The following is a 13,551-nucleotide window of genomic DNA, read 5'->3' as shown; positions in this document are numbered from 1 at the left end:
TGCACTACTTTCTAATACATTTTAGGTTAATTTGGGTTTTCAAATCAAGATGTCACAAGTCCTTTTCTTTTTCCTTTTCCTTTTCTTTTTTCCTTTTTCATTTTGATTGTAATAAGATATCAATTTAATTGTTTTGAAACATCAAAAGAACTTCCATCAACTATTTTAAAAAATAAAATTCATTGTTTTTTTTTTTTCTATAACTCCAAGCATAAAAAATACTCTTAAAATAATTATAAAACCCCCTTAAATTAGAAACTAAATAATCAAAATAATAAAATAAAGATCAAATAAATAATGACCCAATTCTTTAAATATTTCAAGGTGAGCAAAAATTAGTTGAGGAATTAAATGATTTGTGCTCTGAATCTTTCAAAGTTTGAAGGTTGACAAGATTCACAATTCATAATATACCTTGTGAGTGCATGGAAAAAAAAATATTTTCTATTATTTCTTTTCATAATTTTTTATTTTTTTAAAAAAAAACATAGTTTTTAAAGCTTAAGGTGATTTATGAAGTTTGTTATATCTAACAAGTATAACTAAATCACATCTCTAATCTATATAAAAAATAAAATGAATCATTTAATATTAATTAAATTTGTAATATGATAAGTTAAGTTATCTTTAGAAGTCCATATTCATTCCATCCAAACAAAACCAGATTTATATACCTCTTCCCTAACTATTTTTCTTTTTTCTTTTTTCATTTTGATTGTAATAAGATATAAATTTAATTGTTTTGAAACATCAAAAGAACTTCCATCAAATATTTTAAAAAATAAAAAATGCTCTTAAAATAATTATGAAACTCCCTTAAATTAGAAACTAAATAATTAAAATAATAAAATAAAGATTAAATAAATAATACTTCAATTCTTTAAGATTAAATAAATAATTCTTCTATTCTTTAAATATTTCAAGGTGAGCAAAATTAGTAGGTGAATTAAATGACTTGTGCTTTAAATCTTTCAAAGTTTGAAGGTTGACAAGATTCATTATTCAAACTTAAGTTTTTTTCTATATACTTGGTGAGTGCATGGAAAAAAAATAATTCTATTATTTCTTTTCATATATTTTTTTAAAAGCTTATTTTGTAGAATCCCCATTTAATTTGAATGAAAATGATCAAAATAAAGAATTATATTATTAATGCTTTAAGATTCTTGAAGGTAGTATAAAAATAAAAAAAGAAAGTAAAAAATATTTCTGAACATGTTAGTAAGTGTGTTAGTTATATCTCATATTTTGCATTTAAAATAAATATTAAGTTCAAGAAGACTTTGAGATTTTTTGAATGAAATGTGAAATGATACTTATTAATAAAGAATTAAAGATATTTATTTATTTATTTATTTTAAAAGAAATTGAGAATTTTGCTTCAAACTTGATCAATGATTTTTATGCTTGATATTTAAAAAAAATTTCATTTAAACATTATATTTATAGGTAGATTAAATAAATTGGAATATGAACTTAAAATCATAAATTTGCATTTGAGCCACAACTCCAGTCATTGAAAAATTGACATATAATGTTAATTCCAACTTCATCATCACTGACCCACAACTTCAATCTTCAAAGATATTTCTTGAAATTTTTAGTAGTTTGTTCTTTGTTTTCTTGTAGCTTTTAAATCTTGTTTTTTCCCTTAAATATTAATAATGGTCCTTAAAGGAGTTGTTGATGGAAAAATCAACTCAATAAAACAAAGCCAAATAACCAATAAACTCAAACAAATTCTAAAAAATGTTCAATTGAATAAGCAGATTAAATCATTCCTTAAAAGTCTATCCATTCATATAAATTGTTGATTTTATAAAAACAAAATCTTGAGGTTTTTCATTCGAATTGAACGTTGGATAAATAGTGTGGGAAGCAAACCACATCACCAAAATCATCTAAAGTAAAATGTTGATCGAAGAGTAAATTAATCAATTAATTGGTTATTATCATCATGAATTCATGTTTTATAGGTTTATTTATTAAAATAAAGACTTAAATGGTTAATACCTTAAATTTTAAGATTTTTGAAGGTAGTATAAAAATAAAAAAGAAAGGAATAAGACATAAATTTAAGGTTAATTTGGGTTATCAAATCAAGATTTCACAAGTCCTTTTCTTTCATTTTGATTGTAATTAGATATAAATTTAATTGTTTTGAAACAACAAAAGAATTTCCATCAAATTATTAAAAAAATAAAATTCATTATTATTTGTTTTGTTATCTATAACTCCAAGCATAAAAAATACTCTTAAAATAATAATGAAACCCCCCTAAATTAGAAACTAAATAATCAAAATAATAAAATAAAGATTAAATAAATAATGCCTCTAATCTTTAAATATTTTTAAGAAAAGCAAAAATTAGTAGATGAATTAAATGATTGATGCCTTAGATCTTTCAAAGTTTGAAGGTTGACAAGATTCACAAGTCAACCTTAAGTTTTCCATTATACTTGCTGAGTATAGGGGGGTAAAATATTTTCTATTATTTATTTTTTATAATTTTTTTTGTTTTTAAAATATTTTTTATTTTTTATAAGTTTTCAAAATATTAGGTGATTTGTGAAGTTTGTTATATCTAACGAGTATAACTAAACCACATTTCGAATCTACAAACAAAAAAAAAATCATTTGATAGTAATTAAATTTGTTATATGATAAATTAAATTATCTTTAGAAGTCAATATTCATTCCATCTGAACAAAACTAGACTTATATATCTCTTCTCTAGCTTTTTTTTTTTAAAAAAATATAGAATCCCCAATTAATTTGAATTAAAATTATCAAAATAAAGAATTACATGTTGATACCTTAAATCTTAAAATTCTTGAAGGTAGTATAAAAATAAAAAAAATAAAAAAATATTCTTGAACGTATTAATAAGTTTGTTTGTTATATTTCATATTTTACCTCCAAAATAAATATTAAGTTCAAGAGACTTTGAGATTTTTTGGATGAAATGCTGAATAATATAATTACTAGTAAAGAATTAGAGATATTTTCTCCCTTTTTATTTTTTCCATTTGCTTTCTTTAAAAGAAAATGAAAATTTTACTTCAGACTCGATCTATGACTTTCATGCTTTGTGTTTAAAGTCTATTGTTCTAATTAAAATATTATTTCATTTAAACATTATATTTATAGGTATAACAAATGTATTGGAATATAAACTTAAAATTTTAAATTTTTATCGACCCACAACTCCAATCACTAAAAACTTTACATATAATGTTAGTTTCAGCTTCATCATCATTGACCCACAACTCCAATCATCAAAATATTCCTAGAAATTTTTTAGTAGTTTGTTCTTTGTTTTCTTTAGCTTTGAATCTTAGTTTTGCCCTTGAATATTAATAATTTTCCTTCTAAGAGTTGTTGTTGGAAAAATCAAATAGTGGCCAGGTTAAAGGGTGAACCATCCTATAAAATGTATTTTTAGGTAATAAGATTTTCTTTTAAATATATTTGGATATACTAACTAGAAGAAATAAATAAGAATATCTTTTTACAAGCAAACCAAATGAATTAATTTTACAAAATTTTTTAGGTCTTTTATTTAATAAACTTTCAATGGGATATTCTATGACTTTAAATTAATTTTATAAAAATTACATATCATTTATATTAACATTAGAGAAAGCAACAAACTCAAATGTTATCTCTTTCTAGGATCACATGTCAAGACCTGAATGTGAATGTGTAACTATTAAGTTCTAACTATTTTAGGGTTACTTGACTATAATAGTCCTGAAAAAGTCCCTTTAAAATAAAAATTAAATTATCAAAATAATAAAATAAGAATTAAATAAATAATACCTTAAATTTTAAAATCAATAAAGTTAGCAACAAATTAGTAGAAGAATTGAATGATTGATGCCATAAATCTTTTAAAATTTGAAGGGTGGCAAAATTCATCATTAAACCTTAAAATTCATCAATAAGGTTGCCATAAATCTTTTATTTGAACATTTGTACTATTTCTCAAATCTACTTAGTAATACTAAATTTTAATTTTGTAAGAACGCAATTTTAATATAGTAGGATTGCACTTAATCATAATAAGAATATGATTTGGACATCAATTCTAATATAATATTTAAAATAGACCTTTGAAAAATGTCATTTTATATTCAATTGGATATAATGCTAGCTTCAGCTTCATCATTAAAATTTTAAATTTTGAGTTATAAATTTGGTCTCTTAGTGTTTAGATAAATTTACATATCCAAATACTGTTTTAATAATTCGAATTTATAGTCATCTTTATAGATATTTGTCGCTTATATTTCTTAGTAACTTATTCTTTGCTTTCTTTATCTTTAAATCTTGGTTCTGCCCCTGAATACTAATAATGCTCCATGTAAGAGTTGTTAAAAGAAATAATTAATGAAACAAAACCAAAGAACTAATAAACGGAAACAAATTTGAAAAAAAAATCAAAAAAAATATTTAAAGAAAAAAATAAAACAATCTTTAAATTTTCTAAAATTATTTTTTTCTTTAAATATTTTTTTGGATTTTTTTTTAATTTTAATGTGCTAATATTAAAAATAAAATTTTAAAAAAAATATTATTTTAATATATTTTTTTAAAATACCTTAAAAAATAACCATTAGCAATAAAAAATAGGATCTTAGCGAATGCTTTGAGTTTTTGTTCTATAAATTTAATTACCATTTAAGTTATCACAATTTTATTATTGTTATAAAGTTTAACAAACATCGAAATCATACACTACAATGCTTCAAGATTAATTAGATTAATTTAGGTGTTATAGTTGCAATTGTTTCTTCAAGATTTAATTTAAGTGTTATGGTTATTATAGTTTAATTGTCATTAATGTATTTGCGAATGTGAATGTATGTATTATGCATATGTATATATGCATGTATTTAATTGTTTTCAAAGGGTCTACATTAAAGAATATTAACATGCAAGAAAAAATAGGATATAAAATATTATCATTTTCAAACTATAAGATCATTAATATAATTCAATTTAATTTTTAATTTACGGATTTCAAAGTTTAATTTGAGTCATAAACCATTAAATATATTTCTAACTTAACTTATTTTTCTCACAAGTTATTTATCATAAGTTATGTTTAAAAAACTTTTAATTATTAGAAAGTCGTCCATTAATACATACATACATACATACATACATATACATATATATGTGTGTGTGGAATGAAAAGGGTTTGGTTTCAGCAATACCAATAAGTAGAAGAGTTAACTGACTAAATATTCATACTTGAGGGACTGAAAGCAACTCCTACCGTCTTATAGTTCATGTTAGAGACGACATGTCGCCTCGCACACCAGCGTCAAGTCAGCGTTAGAAGCGCGTTAGAACCCCCCCCCCCCCCCCAAAAAAAAAATCGCCAAATTATCACAATTCCTAGCTTTTCTTCTCTCAAATTCAAAATTTTATAAGGGTTTCTGTAAAGAATGCCGCAAAGACACTCAAAAAACAACAACGATTTAGCTTTTTTCACGTATGATGAGAAGAGAAAGTTAGGGTATGGGACACAAAAGGAGAGGCTTGGAAAGGATTCGATCAAGCCATTTGATGCTTGCTGTCTCTGCTTGAAACCATTTATAGATCCAATGTCTTGTCAAAAAGGTCATGTCTTTTGTAAAGAGTGCATCTTAGAATGCCTCTTAGCCCAAAAGAAAGACATTCAAAGGTAATAGCTACTTGGGTTCCTTTTATTTTTTTACGAATTCATTTGCGTTTTTGTTTAATGATTTTTTTGTTTTTTGTTTTGATTTTCATGTTGGTAACAGAGGAACTTGTTTATTGAATTCTGGGTTTTGTTTTATATAGATGATGGAGTTTGGTTTTAGCAATGTTAAATGCTTATCTCTGTAAGGTTTTGTTTTGATGGCAATTTGTAGTGAAATTTGAGCTCAATTAAGTAGAATTTTGAGTTTAGTGTGAAGTTGGGAACTGAAATTGAAATGAGATGTGAGAGATCATTGTTTAAATTTTGTCTGGAAGGTTGAAATGTGAGTTGGAGGTTAAATTGGTAAGTTTTGTTGTGGCAGGCCATGCTTTTGTGTAGTCTGGACTGCCATAATCTACTTTTAGAAGTTCACTTGTGTGCATGTATAATACTTGGCTCCTTCTTTCCTGATTATTAGTTAACGATTTAAGATGTGAAGATATTGGTCGTTGTACTTCATGGGAAAGATTTAGAGGGAAAAATGGTCATGTGACAATTTTATTTTAGACCTCAATTGGAACTGGCTTTTAGTGCAATTTGTTCCCCTTTCTTTTATTGTTATGGACTGAAAGTAGGCAGATTGGAACTTTAATTAAAGATAAGAGAGCCTATGCTAGCTCAGCCTTTTTACCTGAAGGAAAGACAGTTTCCTGCGTTGTTTTTGCCTGTTTTGATGTAGTGTGTTATCTTCTTTTATTCTTCACTGTACCAATTTTGTAATGAGAAGTGTGTTTTTCTGTTGTCTGCCAGGAAGCTAGCTTCCCATGAATTGCAGAAGAAACAGGAAAAGGAGGAGGAAGCAGAGAAGTTGATGTCGCAGAAGGCCAGAGAGCTTGATGCATTTGATCAGCAAAATCATGGTGCAGTTCCACAGTACAGCGATAGAAACCACAGCCAAGACAAGAATGGTTTCCATGGGGCAAACAGTGTGAAGGTCACTTCGTATGAAGAGGAAGCTCTCCGGACAATGAAAGCATTTTGGCTGCCCTCGGCCACGCCTGTTGCTCCGGTTAAAGTGGATGCCCCTTCCACAAGCACTGTCTGCCCAGAAGGCAAGGAAAAGCTCAAGCTGAAGAGCCTGTTCCCTGTCTACTTCACAGAAGACACCAGTGAAAAGAAATCATCCAGTTCTCTTGATAAGACCTTCATTTGTCCTAGCTGCAAGGTCACTCTCACCAATACGCTCTCACTGGTGGCATTAAGTTCTTGTGGTCATGTCTTCTGCAAGAAGTGCGCTGACAAATTTATGGCTGTTGACAAGGTTTGTCTGGCTTGCAGTAAGGGTTGTAAAGAGCGCAATTTGGTGAACTTGGAAAAAGGCGGAACAGGGTTTGCTGGCCACGGTGATCACCTTGTGGCAACAGACTTCAAGCATCTGGGTAGCGGTTCAGGATTGGGACTTGTGAGACCAGCCACGAAAACTTAAACTCCAAGCAATTGTACAATATAGTAGTCTTGTTGTAGTTTCTTTTGCATCATCATAAACGGCAAACCGAGGTCCTTTTGCTTTAGATGGTCATCCACTCGCTTTGCAGTGTGATGTGTTGCTATGAGTTTGTTTACATTAAGATAACCACTGGTGATACAATTTTTTTTTTTTTTTGGTGAATGCCATAAACCAATAACTAGACTGAAAATGACCTCGATTGGGATTGTAGTTTATTATCGCCAAAATATGCATGGCTGCATGGTTTTGCAAGGCCATGGAGGGCATGGTCTGTTCTTTCCCTGATGCTATCATTTTTGATTGGTTGTAGTTATCAATCTTGATGTGGAAATTAACCCGATCAAGAAGCGAGATTCCTGATCAAGAAGTCAGATTTCGGGTTGCATAGGTTGATGACGATTAATATAGATCAAGTTGAAAAAATTAAAAAATAATATTTAAAATTTTAATATTTTATATAAAAAAATTAAAAAATAATTCATGCAAATATAAACTATATATAAACCTGTTCCTGTTTGCAGCCCTTTGTGAAATCAGGCAACAGCATCCATGATACATGCCTGGCAACAGTATTATAATTATTTTCCTTTGATTTTGTCAACTTGGTACGAAATGGCTCTTCGCACATGGGTTTGTTGAGAAATTGAGAGGGGAGACTTGAGAGTTGCCCAAAAAGGCGACCTTTATTGGGAACCTGAAGCTTATCTTAGCAAAAAAGACAAAACCTTAAGCAGGCATGACTTTTTGAAGGTCCCACCACCATGATCCGCACCAGCTTGGGCTGCCATGGATGGAAAGAATTTCCCCACTGGTGAGGTAGACAGAGAGTGCTGATGATCGTTATCTTAGCAGCAGAAGATTTGTTTGTTAAATTATGGATGGCATCTGATTAGGCATATACGTGTAACGCAATGGGCGTGGCCTGGTGGCCGGTGGACACCAGACGGCGCGCTGTCTTTTGCCCTCCACTCAACCTGATACCTAATTTTACTTCGAATTAAAGAAAAACACATTCCGCCACCAATTTTAGTGAACCAGAGTGATGTCAAAAGGCCTAAAAGTTGGATGTTCTCTTTCATGTTCAATGGACGAAAAGGTGATCACTTGAAAGAATGGAAATCATAATTTTATTTTAATGGTTGATTCATTTGCAAACTTGTTTTCATTTTTCACGCATTGGGATAATTCAGATTTTTTTTTTAATATTTTTTATTAAAATATATTAACATAATTTTTTAAGTTTTTTTTATTTTTAATATCAACGTATCAAAATAATATAAAAATACTAAAAACTATTAATTTTATATATTTTTAAAAATATTTCAAAGCAGCAATAATATTTGGATATTTATATATTTTCCAAACAATCCCTCAATTATTTTTCAAATGGTTCATATAATAATTGGTTTGGTATATTTCTATTTTTTTTCATTTTTTGTTAGGTTTAGACCGAAATTATAAGATTCCTTCTTAAAAACTAATTTCAAATCAAGCAAGAAAACAAACAAAAAAGATTTCAAAATAAATTTTTTCATAGTTTTTATTTTTAGTGATAACATTTTTGATGTTAAAATATGTATTAGATAAAGCAAAATTTATCTTTAATTTAGGGTATTTAAAACATATAAATTCATGTATTATTTAGGGTATTTAAAACATATAAATTCATATCAATTTAATATGTGTATAAAAATCTATTCATTTAAGAATTATAGTTTCAAGATTAAGAACGTGTTTTGTATTGTGTTTTAAAAATATTTTTTAAAATTAATATATTTTTAATATTTTTAAATTATTTAATTATTTTAATATACTAATTTTAAAAATAATTTTTTAAAAATAAAAAATATTATTAGTATATTTTTATAAATAAAAAAAACTTTAAAACACAATCATTACTATATCCCTAAACACACTCTAAAATTAAAATTAAATAAGGGAGAAAAACTAAGCATCTAGACTTACTAATTGCAATTAACAGATAGTAATCACTCTTCTAAATTTCTCACATGAAAAACTCTCTCCCCACTTTGCCTAACACCATTCTATATTTAACCAATAAAATTGCTAATTGGGTTGTTGATAATTAGGTTAACTATTAATGGCATTTCATTAATCTAAACATAATCACCCAAAGCCTTATTTTCGGAAAATAATCTGATAAAATATAATCATGAAATCCCTTTTCATATTTTGATGGTTTCAGATTTTTCTGACAATAAGACAGTGTAGACCGCTAGATTGGATAGGAGAGAAGAAGTTGGTGGGATCAAATTATTACGTGGCAGCCGTTTCACCGTCCAATAATGCAATCGGGTCCCACTTTCCATTTATTCCCCGCCCAGCTAGAAGAAAGAGAACCCTCTCTTAAAAAAAAAAAGAACCTCAAAAAGCAACGGTCTTCATAGATAGGAAGCAAGACGAATCATAGTTTAGCATCCATACATTAAAGAATGTTTCACTTTAGTCCCTATAGTGTAATATTTTTATACATTTACTAGGTTCTAAAAAGTTTAATCAATTCTAACCATGAAATATCTAAGAAAAAAATAAATTTTAAATTAAAGAGTAATTTGGCTATAAACTATGCATGTACAATGTTGTCATCACCTTTAATAATTATTTGAAATCTCATGTGATATTTGCCATCAAACATTACGATAATAAATTTATTATTGAGATTAAAAAGTATAATTTAAAATTTCAAATAATATTAAGAAACAAATGATCCTATAATAAACTCATATATAAAAACAAATTATATTGTTTGACATTGTATTTCAACCTGTATTTTGGTGTGTTTAACATAAAAATATTAAATTAATATTTTCTAATAATTTTAATTTTTTCATATATAAAAAAATAAAAAATATTTTAATATATTTTCAAATGAAAAATAATTTTACATCACATTACAAGACACACAATATATATGCATGAAAAAAGAGAGAGGAAAAGATGGAGAACATGTGGGTAACATTAGGTAGGTAACAACCAGGGATGGATTTTAAAATTTTAAGAAGTAGAGAGCTAATAAAAATATATTTTAAACTGTAGAGGTTAAAGTAGAACATTTTTTATTTCCTAGGGACTAAAATAGAGTTTTCCCTCTAAGAAACAAAATAGAAAATACATTGCATTTGCATTTATAAAAGGAGGGATGCCTTTTTAATACAGAGGATAAGAACAAAAGAGAAGACAGAGAGAAAGGGAAACTTTGGTGTGTTTGTTTGTTAACTGGTAAGAGATTTGTCTAGTGTTCTCTGTTTTTAGAAATGGGGGATTTGGAAAAGCAAGTGGTGGTGAATGGAGGGAAGGAGGAGGCAGAGGAAGAGCAGAAGCTGTTAATGGAAGGGATGAGTGTTTTGGATTTTGATATGTTGTGTTCTACTGTGGCTATGCAAACACAAGGCAAATATTGGGCCAAACTTGAAACCATTGAAGAAGAAGACGATGATTTGAATCGTTACAATAATGGAGGTGGTGGTTTCAGGATGTGGGAAGGTGAAGTTCTTGATTGCTTTGATGACCGCCGCATTGCCATTGAATCTCTTAGGTATTCCTCTCTCTATCTCTCTCTCTCTTCTTTCTAAGGGTTCCATGATTAGAATTTAGAAGGAGAAGTTAAACCTAGAAAAAAATGATGGAACTTTTCATTTTTTATTTTTTGTTTGGTTTTGTTGTGTTCTTGCTATTATTGCTATGCTTTAAATTTAATGAAATATGATTTTAGTTAGTTGACGTTTGTGTGGAGGATTTTAATGTTAATGGGTTTTGGGAGTTCAATTGGATATGAAAATTTTATGCTGGCCGCTTTAAATTTTTATTAAAGAAAAACTCAGTAAAGTCTTGGTTTCTACATGTTGCTACTTGTAATAAATTTATGTTATATGAGGTGAAAATTATGTTAGGAGCTTTAGATGTCTACTCGTGTAGTTTTCTTTAGAGAAATTGTTTTTGTGCATATTGATTTTAATTTTCTGGGTGTTAAGACTTGAGGCAATGCTCTAAAGGGAATTTATTTATTTTTGTGTTATGGTGAATTATGTTCTATGTTGATTTACAGTCAATTATGCTGTCTTTGGGTCATCGAACATAGAGTTCTTCAGGAGAAAAAGGATTCTTCCATTTTGTTTTATTGATATGATGTGTTTGAATTTTGATTTGACTTTCAACTTACTGTGTATGTGATGTTGCAGCTGTCCATGCTATAGATTTGGAAAGAACATGAGACGAGCTGGTTTTGGTTCTTGTTTTCTTCAGGTGGCATTTTCTTGCAATTCTTTAAATTTTAAGAATTTAGGAAACTAGAGCAAGACTTTGGCCCTTACAAATCTGACATGGGATCCTTATGTGAATTAAAATTTCTGAAAATTCATAAATGTCATTTTGCAGGGAATCGCATATTACATTCTTGGTCTTGGTGCCCTGCTCAACTTCATTGCCTTTATTGTGACGAAGCGACGCTGCTTTCTGTACTTATCAGTTGTATTTACCTTCTCATTAGGAGTATATTTGGGTTTCTTCCGCACAAAGATGAGAAAGAAATTTAATATCAGGGTGAGCATTTATGTCTCACTATGTTTTAACTTCTGCTGATTATTTGATATAGTTGCAACATGAGATGGCTATATTCTTAGAGTTTTGCTTTCTTGTTTTATCTTTTAAATTATGACTGCAGCTATATTCACGTTTGTATTTGATATTCAGATTAGCTAGCTATCCCCCTTTTTCAATCAAACTTCGACCATTCAATACACTGTGCTGTGAATTGTCAAATGTAATGGGAATTTGATGGAAGACCTACAATCATAAGTGTTCAAAGGTTACTGGCTATTGTTTGTGTTTTTACCAAACTAAACACATATGAGGAACCAAGCTTCTCTCAAGCAGATCTATTTTTCGGTTTGATTTAACACAATCCACATGTAGATTATGGAAATATTTCCTCTTTTCAGTGAGGTGTTATTTATTAGTTATTCAAGGCTTCTTGATCCTTTACTTTTGTTTCTGAAATGTTCGTCTTTGAGATTATAAGTTGAAGCTAAATCACAGACTAATTTTTTTCTTTTACGAATGTGTTCATTTCAGGGTAGTGATAGTTTCTTGGATGATTGCATCTACCATCTGATCTGCCCATGCTGCACATTATCCCAGGTTTGTTTACTGAATAATGTTCGTTTACTACCAGCCTAAGTATAAATTTTGATTGTTGTTAATTATAGCCATGCACTTGACGTTTCTGAGACCTAATTTTAAGCATTTCTTCTATAATGGAGCAGGAATCGAGGACATTGGAGATGAACAATGTCCAAGATGGTACCTGGCATGGCCGGGGTGACACTATATGTGTGGGTAGTTATAGTGAAGGAAACAATGTGTTCCTGGAGCTGCACCCACCGCCTGCTGTCACAACCACCTCCCCTGATGTTTGCAGCATGCAAAAAAATACCAATGTCAGTGACCAACCTTCGACTTGAGATGTTTGGGCTTGAGACCTTGATCTCTGAATCAACGTTGTATGAGCTTCCACATGATTTATTTCCTGAAGAAAAGGGTGATATGCAGGCTGTATCACCCAATCTTGTTTACAAGAAGAATCAGAGGGCAGCGTTGAGCATTTGCTGCCCATACTCAGACTGCTGCCTTTTCAAATCAGGTAAGATAACCTGTTTGCGAGTATCTGATGAAGAAGATGTTTGCAGTCCATGCAGACAACGGAGATGAACATTGTTGGGTTATTGGTTAGACCCCGGTTCTTACTGTGCTTTGTTTAGTGGTGGAGGTTGTAAATATTGTAGTCACATTTGTTCTTTGGACTTGAAGCAACACTATTTATTTCACGGTGGCCGAGTTTGATTTATTTGAGTTTGTAAAAATCAAGAGTATTAGCAATCTTGGGTTGTCTTCCCTAAAAGCTCTCTCGATGATAGCTTACAAATTGGCCTGTTGGATCCTCACTGCAAAAGCAGTTTTGTGCCGAGTAGCTCACAAATTGTTCAACTAACGTAGCTAGCATCAAATACTTGCTTCTGCCATGCGAGCATGATTCCGAGGCCCGAGGGCATTTTAGATGATGAAATGCAGTGCCTCACACAAACATGATCAAGGTACAGAAAGAAACCTTTAAAGCAAAGCATTTAGGTTCCAAATTCTATTTCCTCTCTAAGATCTTGAATCTCGAACACCTCATTCCTGAAGTCATGTTTTGAAGCCATACTTGCACGTTGGAACTCCACTGAAATTTTGCTCTCGTGGTTGAATGATTCTTTTCAGTATTTTAGGACAAAAGAGGAATGGCTGAATACACTGGACCCCAACACATGTTTACGCCAGCTAACCACTACCGGGTCTTAATTATCCTGGTTTC

General features: G+C 29.6%; 2 protein-coding genes across 2 annotated transcripts; both read left to right on the top strand.

Annotated features, from left to right (window-relative positions):
• The first annotated feature begins 5,375 nt into the window (after positions 1 to 5,375).
• LOC105138807 (nitric oxide synthase-interacting protein-like) lies at positions 5,376 to 7,391 on the top strand. The gene is made up of 2 exons (XM_011045028.1): positions 5,376 to 5,695; positions 6,485 to 7,391. The coding sequence occupies exons 1-2, from the start codon at positions 5,457 to 5,459 to the stop codon at positions 7,158 to 7,160; spliced, it is 915 nt and encodes a 304-aa protein (XP_011043330.1). The 5' UTR covers positions 5,376 to 5,456; the 3' UTR covers positions 7,161 to 7,391.
• A 2,955-nt stretch (positions 7,392 to 10,346) lies between these two features.
• LOC105138806 (uncharacterized) lies at positions 10,347 to 13,095 on the top strand. Its single transcript, XM_011045026.1, has 5 exons — positions 10,347 to 10,737; positions 11,381 to 11,444; positions 11,577 to 11,741; positions 12,273 to 12,338; positions 12,464 to 13,095. The coding sequence occupies exons 1-5, from the start codon at positions 10,457 to 10,459 to the stop codon at positions 12,659 to 12,661; spliced, it is 774 nt and encodes a 257-aa protein (XP_011043328.1). The 5' UTR covers positions 10,347 to 10,456; the 3' UTR covers positions 12,662 to 13,095.
• The last annotated feature ends 456 nt before the right edge of the window (positions 13,096 to 13,551 follow it).

This window comes from Populus euphratica, unplaced genomic scaffold (assembly GCF_000495115.2).
Source record: "Populus euphratica unplaced genomic scaffold, PopEup_1.0 scaffold159.1, whole genome shotgun sequence".
NCBI classification, from domain to species: domain Eukaryota; kingdom Viridiplantae; phylum Streptophyta; class Magnoliopsida; order Malpighiales; family Salicaceae; genus Populus; species Populus euphratica.
This window is presented reverse-complemented; position numbering and strand designations above follow the sequence as displayed.